At 33.7% G+C, this 12,001-nt stretch overlaps 1 protein-coding gene across 1 annotated transcript; it reads left to right on the top strand.

Annotated features, from left to right (window-relative positions):
• Positions 1 to 780: 780 nt before the first annotated feature.
• LOC115879104 lies at positions 781 to 1,583 on the top strand. The gene is made up of 2 exons (XM_030895750.1): positions 781 to 1,114; positions 1,177 to 1,583. The coding sequence occupies exons 1-2, from the start codon at positions 781 to 783 to the stop codon at positions 1,581 to 1,583; spliced, it is 741 nt and encodes a 246-aa protein (XP_030751610.1).
• The last annotated feature ends 10,418 nt before the right edge of the window (positions 1,584 to 12,001 follow it).

Genomic DNA, 12,001 nt, shown 5'->3' with positions numbered 1-12,001 from the left:
AGAAAATCCAGAAAAGATCCAGTGGTTCTCAAAATTTTAGCTAAACTAAAAATTTAGAAATTTTCAAAGTAAAATAACTCCGTTATTTTGGACTTATTTGAAAAACGATAAAGAGAAAATATGTTTCTTTTATCGAGATCTACCGCCTCCTAAAATAATTGCACTTATTTCTGAGACACCCTGTATACGATTCTTTATTATTTTCTGACAGAAAGAAAAATGTTCTTGTATTTTAATGTTGATTTTTTAAGCAATTTGTAGCTAAAGTAAGTATTTGACATTTTAGTACCTTTTAAATTAAAAAATAAATTCTCCATATGTTTATTATAGGAGGAAAAAAATGTTGTTATTCTGACGAAAGTTTCAAACACCCTGTGGAATGGCTTAACAAAGTAAGCCATTTAGAAACCACCTTAACATTAAAGGTGTATTTTTCCTCGATACTCTGTATTTTGGTTCATCTCAATCTTTATTGAAGATATTCGTTTTTGAAGAAGACCATTAGATATTCCAAAACTCATTATTTTTTAATTAATTCCCATCAAATAATTATTCTATTAAATGTAACTGTCTTAGACATACCAACTACTGATACCAAAATTTTGCATAGTTGGTATGTCCAAGCAACAAGAAAATTATACGAGGTATTGCAGTAGCACAGTTAAACTTGGAAACAATATTTCCCAAGAATTTCTTGTGAATAAGGGCTTAAGACAAGGGTGTTCATTAGCACCAACTTTATTTAAAGTATATTTGGAGGAAATACTGAAGTGTTGGAAGATGAAATGCCGTGGAATGGGAATCCCAGTAGGAAAAGACACTTTATATACCTTACTCTTTGGCGACGACCAGGTCTTGATAGCGGGAGACAGAGACGACTCCAGTTATACGTTTAGAAAACTGCATGAGGAATATTCGAAATGGGGCCTAACAATAAACACAAAGAAGACGGAGTATATGGTAGTGGGTGATGACGAACGTGAGGATTTGGATGTAGGAATCGGCACAATCAAAAATGTCTGTACATTTAAATACTTGGGCGTCACTTTTACAACAAATGGAAAAAGCACTCAAGATATTGCAAATAAAGTTGGTCAAGGAAAAAGAGTTATCGGTTGTTGTGGAGTGACAAAATTTCCCAAAAAACAAAAATTCTACTTTATAAAGCCATTGTAGAGAGCATTACCACTTATGGCGCTGAAACGTGGGAGCTAAACAAATTAGAGAAAAATAAGTTGCTGTCTCTTGAAATGGATTTTTGGCGAAGAAGTTGTCGCATTTCAAGATTGGAACACATCTCAAATCAAAGACTACGAGAAATTATAGGAGAAAAAGAAACTATTCTCGACGCCATTGACGGCAAAATACTAAGTTGGTACGGACACCTCCAACGAATGGATGATAACCGATGGCCGAAAAGAATTCATTCATGGACACCAAGCGAAAGGCGGAAACGTGGAAGACCACCTCGAAGATGGAAGCAGGGCGTAGTTGATGCTATGAATTCTAGGGGCCTCCAGGAAGAAGACTGGACAGACAGAAATCTGTGGAAGTTGAGAAGCGGGAGACGACGAATGTCGTAAAATTCACAATATATATATATATATATATATATATATATATATATATATATATATATATATATATATATATATATATATATATATAACTGTCTTACTCTACGTAAAATATCACAATACGAAGCTTACTTAATTAAAACAATGGAGTTTATTTTTAATCCTCAAGAATTATTAGATAACTTCATAGGGATATCACAATTAGCAACTGGACAAAAGCCGTTTCGTTTTTGTATCGAGCAGCTGAAGAATAATAATACCTAAGATAAAAGAGATAGTATACTAATGAATTTAATGCGGGCCAACAGGCAACTTTAAAAATACCCCCATGCTCACACAAATTTAAACTGAAGTTAATCTTTTGAAAAGTAGACAATAAAGCCTGATAGCCCTAATAACAATCAAGCGTATTTCATAAAATGGACATTAAAAAGTGTTTCTAGTTTTTATTAAAGAATATTTTCTTAAATATTAAAAAAAAACTTAATAGGTGACATACGTTTGAATTAAACTATTATTAAGCCCCATACTCACACTTCGCTCCTTCCTCGCCTTACTTCCTCGCGTTACGTCCTCGCGTTCCTTCGTCCCTTCGCTTCCTTCCTTCGTCCATTCGATCCCTGAAAATTAGTCAGTTATGCAACAACACACCTCAAAATATTTCTAATATAGCAGCTACATGTTTAATACGAAATATCTAGTAACCTCTAAAATTTTTAAAAAATCCGAAAAGCGCATAATTTTTATTTTATAAAACTGCAATTCTTTGTCGTGTCAAAAATAAAAATTGAATTTTAATAATATATTTTTTTTAATAAATCCGAATATTTCAGTCTCATGTACAAGGTATAGCAGTATGAATGTACAAGGCGAGTCAACAATAGAGTAAAGTTTATTATGTAATTTATATCGAAACATACTAATTAAACGTTAATGATGTCAGTCCCCATTTCTTCAGATATTTTTGTAAAGGCGTCATGCACATTATTTCTATTTTTTTTATTTTTGTCGCTACGATTACATAAATATGGACATGCATTTTTTCACAAATATGAAGACAATATTGTTTTTTTCTTCCATTTTTTAGACTATTGTGTGTGAATTATTTTTATATCGACTAGCGATTGCTAGATGTACAGGATGTCCCATTTGTGTGTGTTTTATGGGGTTTCTGGTTTATGAGTAGAGATATAAAGATGCTGTTTTCACATCATTGTTCTACTTATTATGAAACTAAATATGCCACATAAGAAATAAGACATATCTTTTGAACTAGAAGGCTAGATAAATATGTATTTATCCTAGCCTTCTTAGTTCAAAGTTATTTCTTATTTCTTTCTTTTACTTTTTATTTTTTAATTAGTAGAAATTTGTGCATTTTTCGATAACCTTTGTATCTCGATTATCTTATAACTTATCGAAAAGGTGAAAAGGGTTAGTGATGGGCGGTGGGTAAGTACCCAATTTGTAGATAAATAAAATCTGGGTATATATGTATATACCTGTAGATTTAGATGAACATCCTAATTTTAATAAAAGGAGTTTCCGACGACCGCATAGTAAATACCCAGTATAATACAGGGAATAGAAATATACCAATATATAATATCTACAATATATAAAAGAAATATTGTAGATATACTCGTATTCCTGACATTACTGGTATTATATCGGGTATTTACTATGCGGTCGTTGGAAATACCTTTTATAAAATTAGACTGTTCATCTAAATGTACAGGTATATATCGGAAACCCTAATTTTTTGTTTTGTTCTACCTATTGAGTACTTACCCACCGCCCGTGTCTCATTTTTCAGGTAGAATGGCAGTGACGAAAGTGGTTCTTCGTTGGGAGCTGTCTATTTCGAAAAATGACTCAAACTTATGTTCTTTTTTTTTAAACAGGACACTCTATATATTATTTTTTATTTTATTTGCCTTGCTATGAGCTTTCGAAAATTATAATATACTCTATATTTATTTATTTAGGTACTGCTAAACTGCTAAACGGCTCTTATTTTATTTAAGTTAATTTTACCAGATAATTTTGCTTTGCATCGTGATATACATCGTTGATAAACTACACGGAAACTGAACTTGTGCCGCTTTTAAATAACATGCCAATAACCAACATTTTACGTCGAATAAATTAGTTGATTGTTTTGATTACCTAATTTAAACCGGCCGACTATGTAATAAAGTTAAATAATGCATTTTTACCCCGTTTATGAAAATAAGTATTTTAGAAAGCTCGTAACAAGGAAAATAAAATAATATACAAAATATCGTATTTAAAAAACATATAAGTTTTAGTCAATTTAAAAAGACAAATTCCAACGAAGAAATAGTTCGTCACTGCATTCTACGTGAAAAACTGTACGGGAGACCGTTTTCACCTTTTCGATAAGTTATGATACAAAGGGGATCGAAAAATGCAATGATTTCAGATTCGCCCTGTATTTTAGGAAGTAAGAGAGCTGGACATATCTGTATGTAGCATCTTTAGTTTCATAAAAAAGCAACAGCGTAATATGAAAACCATATCTTTGTATTTCGACTCATAAACGAGAAACCCTGCAAAACACACGAAAATGGGACACCCTGTACAGACGTACTGCCAAATCAAGAAATCAACTACGAACGAAATCCAAGATCGATTTATATATTTTAATATTTTTTTGTGTTTGTGATAATTCCTTTGCTACTTCCTCCAAAAACCGACAATACGTGGAAGGAGCGTTTCGAGGAAGTAAACGGACGAAGTAGCGTTTCGACGAAAGGAGGAATGAACACACAGTCGCATAAAATCGACATTTTCTCATAGTAAATATATGATTTTTGAACGAAGGGACGCGAGGAAGTAACGAAGTGAAGTGGCGAAGTGTGAGTATGGAGCTTTTAAGGAAGGAGTGTAATGCTATTTGTGTACTATATTATTTCGTTAGAGACGGAACCATCATCATGAACCCATTTTTTCACGTTTCACGTTTTTTTCGACACCATTTTATTTGATTTGAAATTTTTGCGGATTTGTTGAGCTTTTATTTATTATTATTTGTTATACAGTTGGTTAGGTAGTAAATCTGACAGGATATTGTGTAAGAACTTAAATTAACAGCGACGTTATTTCGAATTTCATCAGAAAAAAACTCTAAAATAGTTCTGAAGACTGCAATCTCTAGAAAAAAAACTGACTTAAGTATTTAATAAAGCATCATGCACGTGCCGTCACTGTGACTAAAGCGCCCTCCCCAGGCAGAAGAATTAACTTCGCAGCAGATGACAGATGTTTATGTATAAAAAATGAAGCCCCAGCCCCGAACGCCGTGTCATCCCCGATGATGCTGGCTGTTTTCCCCGCCTAATCTGTAGTTTATTTGGGGATTAAGGACTATAGTACGATAGTACGATAGGGGATGATGCCTGGAGTCAAGGGTGTGCAGTATTAGGTAAATTTTTGAGGGTTGGAGAATATAAGGTCTATTGGAAACATTAAACCTACTAAATTATTAATGAAATATAGTTAAAATTAACTAAGGAGAAGTAATTAGTTCCAGTAGCGGCGCGTAGTGTAGTATTTTGGGGGTCCACAAAATTAGAAAATAGTAGTCACGCCCAAAAATACTCTTTTGTGGCTATTAAATTGTCAGTCTAGACTGCACAATATGAGATGTTATTTTATTAAGGAAGGAGTAAGTATTCCGTCTACTAAAATGTACATATATTCTCTTAAAATTTTGCACATTAAGGTCATTTTTGTAGTTCGAGTAATCAGTACGAGAGTTGAATAAATCGGGACTTACAGAGCTCCAGAAATAGATGAAATATAATATTAGATTAGTGTAGATTATGTGTATTCCTAAATTTTTTAAAGACCTTAGAATTAGGATTTAGAATGAGTGGGAGGGGGGTTAATCACTGATCACCTTACAGATCTATAGTGTCCCTTTCTTGAGTAGTAGTTTCTTTGTACTCATCATACAGTCCCAAGGCTTCGACAAAAGCCAGTATCTGGGACGGTTTTACAGAGGGTAGTTTTCCATCTCCAATATCAGTCGTACCAAAGTCCATGGTACGAATCTTTGTCGTCTCGGCGCACTCAGTGATGAGGTGTTCTGGTGTTTCCCCATTTTCCCCACAGAATCTGCATTGGCAGTTTCTTCTTAGTTTCAATCTACTGAAGTGTTCATTAAGGAGACAGTGTCATGTTAAAAACCCCGTGACAATCCAAAGATGTTCTTACTTAAATCCAGGAAGATCTTTGATTTTGATCTTTTTCTTGGTCGTAAGCCCTCAGAAACATCTTCGAGTGTCTTAGACCGTTGCAAGATTCCCATTCCAGGTTGCGGATGGAGTCTTCCAAGTTATTGAGTTCCGCCTTTAGTTGGTTACCACTTGGGAAGCAGAACGGTTCTGGTCTAGTTAGTGTTCGCTCCTTTTCTAGCTAGATCATTTGCTTTTTCATTGCCTTCTATCTCTTGGTGAGCAGGCACCCAGAGTAGGAGGACTTTGTTTTCTTTGCCTAATTTATTCAACTTCTCTATGCATTCTTTAAGCAATTTCGAATTGATTGATACTGAGTTGATCGCTTTTAACGCTGCTTGACTATCACATAAGTTGGCTATTTCTTGTTTCCGATAGTTCCTATCTGAGATAAGTTGTACGCATCTTTCGATAGCGTAGATTTCTGCTAGTAGGATGCTAGGATAGGTACCCATTGTTTCGGAGTATTTAGTTCTCGACCCAAATACTCCGATCCCTGTTCACGCATTGATTTTGAAAGCATCAGTATACCAAGTTATGGTATGGTCTTTTAACTGCTGAGCAGACATTTCTCCCTTTCAATCCTTTTTATTGCTCAATACTACATTGAGATGTTTCTCAAAGTTGTACATTCTCGGCATATCATCCACTGGGAGTTGCTGTAGTGGTATTTCCTTTTTGAGGGTGTTCCAAACCCCTGATCTGACCATTCTCCCAGTACTGATTCCGTTAGTGACCATTCTAATTATTGTCGCATTGGCATATCTACCGATGACAATATGCAGTGGTGTTAGATCTAGAATGACGTCCATTGCTGCTGTTGGACAGCTCCTCTGATGCAAACGCATGCCAGTCTCTGGACTTTGTACAGGTTTAGCCTTGCCATTAGGCCCGAGAATTTAACAATCCGCTCTATATTTCTTTCATAGACTATCGAAAAGCTTTTGACAAAGTCAAATGGTCAAAACTATGGATGGTTCTTAAAGAAATGGGCGTGCCTCTTCATTTGATTTCATTGATCCAGAATCTCTATGTAAATACCAAAAGTAGAATTACCATCAATGGCGTTACTTCGGAAGACTTCCAGCCTACCTGTGGTGTTAGGCAGGGGTGCATACTGTCTCCTCAGTTATTCAATATATATATATATATATATATATATATATATATATATATATATATATATATATATATATATATATATATATATATATATACACGGGATCGTTAGAAGGGATGAGAGAAGATGTGAAATGACAAGAGTGGCAGTGCTCTCAAAGATATGGCCAGACAAAAACATATCTAAACACTTAAAAAAAAGGCTTGTTCACTGCCTAATATTTCCTATATTAATGTATGGCTCCGAGTCCTGGACGATGAGACAGTCAGAAATGAAAAAAATTGACACAACTGAGATGTACTGTTGGCGACGAATGCTCAGAATTCTCTGGACTGCCCGGCGAACCAATGAATCCATAATCCAAGAACTGAACATCAGAGAACGCCTCGCAACTTCTATACAGCCACGTATACTTAAATATTTCGGTCACGTTATGAGGAGGGATACTGACTGCATGGATAGCTCATTATACAGGGCAAAGTTCCGGGAAGAAGACCAAGAGGCCGCTCGCCCTCCCGATGGATAGACCAGCTATCAAAGATCACCCACAAGCCACTGCACACGCTTGTACATGAAGCACAAGACAGGGAATCATGGAGACAAACCTCACACATCACCTGACCACTAATTCCTCTTGTAGGAATAAAGACAGAGAGAGAGAGAGCCTTGTTGTTCTAGTTTTGTGTACCAGGCAACTGCTCCATAAATAATCATGGGTCTTTCTTTTAAAGACCTTGCAGATTTGTTTTTTATCCCTTTAAGAATATTTATTTCAGTAAGAGTAACAAGTAAAAGTAAAATCCCTCAAGTGGCAATGGGCAAGAAACTTGGCAAGAAGGACGTATCCTCGAGAAATTAACAGACCTAGAAAACCGAACCTGAGATGGGATCATGATATTATGAAATTAGCAGGGATAACTTGGGTATCCGCATAGTCAATAATAGACATCACAACCCACCTGCAAAGAGAGTATCTAAATATTCGAGGGAGGCTACACAATAATTGGAAATGGTTGAATAAGCTTAAAATGATGATGATGCCGATTCTAGTTATTTCCATTCCATGTATAGCATACCAAAAAAATCAACTAATGAAACTGAATATTTGATTTATAAAGAATTAATTTTAGTATTATATTTAAAATTTTTCACGTATATTTTAAAACATATTTTTTGTTATAAAGTTCGCGTATGTGTTCATTGCATATTCATGGATGTTTTATAAAATATTCATTAGATTTAGAGTAATTTATTCAATTTATTATGTAACGCACAGCATTAAAGGCTTAAAAAAATCACAGATGAAATGTGCATATAAGATGTAATGTAATAATAAATAATAAATTATAATTAAAAATTTAATTATACTAAAATTTAAACAAATAACATACACATATTTTTTGTAGTATTGAAATACTGCAGTTTGTTTAAAGCAATACCCAAATTTCAGTAACAACAAATATTAGTTAGTTCATACCGTATCATAAAATATACCTTATATACCGTGTGATGGAAAAAAACGGCGTCAAAGAGAGCTGGGGAATGACAAGTGAGTGCAACAAATATGCTTTTTGCACATGTTGCACCCAACATTTTTTCTACGATCGAATTGAAATTCTTGTTAAATGTTTATTAAAAAGTATTTACAGTAATTGGCAGAATAATATTAACACTAACTACTACTACTTACTACTGCCATTACTCGCTGACGAGTATTTGATACGCATCAGAAGATGGTTACGCAAGGCTTTTTCTTTCATGAGCTTTTCTGTGACTGAAAAGCTCGATGCGTGATGTTATCTCTCTTCCGCACTTCGGACATTCAAAAACTTCATTACTTTGTTGCCTCTTTACTTATTGATTGTCGTTGTTAACTGAGTTACCAATTCCTCCCACTGATGCTGCATACTTATTCCCTTTAAGTTTTCATGGAAAATATCTTTGTATCTTTTGAGTTTTCCACCCGGTTTCCTCTAACCCTCTACAAGCTCACCGTAAAGAAGAGATTTCGGTATATTGGCGGTTTTACCACTAACAATTACCACTAACAATGACACTATAAACGAATATTATTTTTATTTTTTTAATAACTTTTTTTGAGTTCATTTTAATTTTAATGTCGCAGTTTGAAAAATTCACTAAAGTTATCGATGGACAAACTTCATTTCCAGTAGTCTTTTGAATTTTATTTTCATTTCTGCCTCGTGGAGGCCTCGGGTTCTTGTTCTTCATTTAAAACTCTTTTCCGGAATGTTGCTGCGATGTGTCTAGTACTAGTACTTGGTTTACCTTTCCAGGATTTGACAAATTTATACAAAAACTAGCGTGTACCCACGACTTCGTTCGCGGCGAATTAATCATTTGTAATGGTGATGATAAAGCAAGAATTTCCATTAACATACAAACTGGATAACATTTTCTCACATGTATGTCAGCATGAGAAAAAACAATATGGCGATATTATTATATTTTGGCAGTTAATCAATTACCCAATTTTTTGAAACACCCTGTATGATTTTTTTAAAAAAATTCAAAATATGTAAAAAACAAAATAAATTATGCGTGTCCAAGCGTTTTCCCGAAAGACTAACCGTTTTTTAAATAACAAATATTGTAATATTTGAGGGGCGTTTTCACCCTCTTGGAATTTGAGATTCGAGAAACCCCTCCTTATCGAACCTCTACACCCCACAGTCAATCCGTTTGCCAAAAATCAGCTTTGAACGTCAAGCAGTTTAAGCAGAATCGTGATTACTCATTGGTCATATTTTATGAAACACCCTTTATAAATTTTGAAAAATCTTAAAATATGTAAAACAACAAAATAAAATAAAATATAAGTGTTTAAGAGTTTTTCCGAAAAACTCACCGGTTTTTAAATCAAAAATATTCTAATATTTGAGGGGTGGGAAATTCGAAAGATCCCTTCTTATCGAACCTCTACATCCTAAGTCAATCCGTTTTCCGAAAATCAGCTTTTTACGTCAAGCGCTTTAAGCAGGATCGTGATTAATCAATGACCAGATTTTTCGAAACACCCTGTATACATTTTTAAAAAATCTTAAAATATGTAAAAAACAAAATAAAATATACGTGTTTAAGCGTTTTTTTCGGAAACTTGACCGTTTTTAAATAAAAAATATTGTAATATTTGAGGGGTAGTTTCACCCCCTTGGAACTGGAATTTCGAAAAATCCCTTCTTATCGAACCTTTACACCCGAGAATCAACCTGTATGCCAAAATTGAGCTTCTTACGTTGAGTGGTTTGAGCAGGATCGTGATTAATCTGTGAGTCAGTCACTTAAGGATTTTATACAGGGTGTCCCAGAAATAAGCGCAAATATTTTAAGGGGTGGTAGATCTCGATAAAAGAAACATATTTTCTTTTTATCGTTTTTCAAATAAGTCCAAAATAACGGAGTTATTTTACTTTGAAAATTTCCGAAAAAATAATTTTTTACTAAAATTTTGAGGACCACTGGATCTTTTCTGGATTTTCTTTCTTGTAAATTTAATCTAATACCATGTTGCCATATTATCAAGAAATTATGTTTTTTAACTAAATACTAAAAAAAATCCAAAAAAATTTCAAAAAATTTCGAATTTTAATTTTTTTTTTCGCGAAAAAAACTTCAGGCGTGTTTCTGGGGTTGAATTATACTAACAGTTAAAATATTTGCACTTATTTCTGGGACACCCTGTATATTAGTATAGATTTAGTAATTATTTCTCTTTGGTTAATTAAGCTCCTCATTAATGATGTAAAGGTGTTTTTTGCATTAGTGTAATTGATTTTTAATACAGTAGATAGTGCATAAAATAGCTACTTTTTGAATGATCGTAAAAAAATATATTTTTTTTTGAGGGGACTTAAGGAGGATAATTTTGACAGAATAAAAATCATCCCTACCTCCAACCCTCATTTCCTTTTCTAATATATTTGTTTATTTTGAAAGTCAGGATTAGAGTTCCAGCAAGAAACGGTATAATATAACGATAATAACTCGCATATATCAGGCAAACCCCCTCTGGTAAACACGTGGCCAGGCAGCCGCATCACTTGTGACACGTAAATTAGAAAAATTTGTTTCCTTTAATAGGATACAAGCGCGAGAACATATTTTCTGGAGCTGTCAGGAGTGTCAGAGGCCGGAGAGAGGATGTGGAACATCCGATTTAAAAAATGCGCCCGGGCCGGCACGGGCAGTGGCGTGACTTTGGCGCTATTTTCAGACTTAAAGAACATTAAATTATCTTTTTTTTTTGTTTTGCGGTGTATAATTTTAGCTGGCTGTGTTTTTTAGAGGTGACGAGATTTATGAAACACGAAGGAACATATATTTAAATGTATTTTTTTTTCATTTAAATTGATTTAGTTTGTAAGCTATTATGCCTATACACATCATGAATAAATATATTTTATTTGAGGTTGTAGAAAATAATATATCATTTGATAAAAAAACTGCTCACAAAAATAGTATAAACAGAGAAATCTTATTGTCCAAAACGAAAGTACCCTAGATATACAAACCAAACATTTTTTTAAAAAATTCTATATTAAAAAAAATAGCAAAAAAACTCATAGACGCGTTTCTGGGGTCGAAATATACTACCCTAAAAATATTTGCGCTTATATGAGATTCACCCTGTGTCACATGTTTATTTGTTTCGTATCAATAATTCATAATAACATAATTCGGAATCGAAAAATTATTTACTAACTATCCTGGTCTTGGTTTTGCGGTCTTAGTCTTGCACATAAGGCGAAACCAAGACTGATTAGTCCAAGACTTACGCAAAACCAAGAACAAGACACAGCATCAAGAATCTTACATTCCTTGCGGGTTTTTACATATATAATACACGGAAAAAATTCAACCAGTAATTCCTTAACTAATTTTTTCAATATTATTGTTTGAAATTATTACAGGCATTTGTCGGTGTAGTATTAGTACTTAATATTGAAAAATGTAAATTTACATCAAACAAATACTGTCTTTCTTGTTTTAATTACTTGAATAACTATGTTTTAAAGATTTTC

The sequence above is a fragment of the Sitophilus oryzae genome, unplaced genomic scaffold (genome assembly GCF_002938485.1).
Source record: "Sitophilus oryzae breed Bouriz unplaced genomic scaffold, Soryzae_2.0 scaffold_1576_pilon_pilon, whole genome shotgun sequence".
Taxonomy (NCBI): Eukaryota; Metazoa; Arthropoda; class Insecta; order Coleoptera; family Curculionidae; genus Sitophilus; species Sitophilus oryzae.
Note: the sequence above shows the minus strand (reverse complement) of the source record. Positions and strands in the feature narration are given on the sequence as shown.

Excerpts from the sequence above, each read along its gene's own strand:
- LOC115879104 (XM_030895750.1), top strand. The coding sequence starts at position 781 with ATGAAATGCCGTGGAATGGGAATCCCAGTAGGAAAAGACACTTTATAT. Across the intron at positions 1,115-1,176 it reads TCAAGGAAAAAGAGTTATCG|AGAGCATTACCACTTATGGC; the intron begins GTTGTTGTGGAG and ends AAGCCATTGTAG.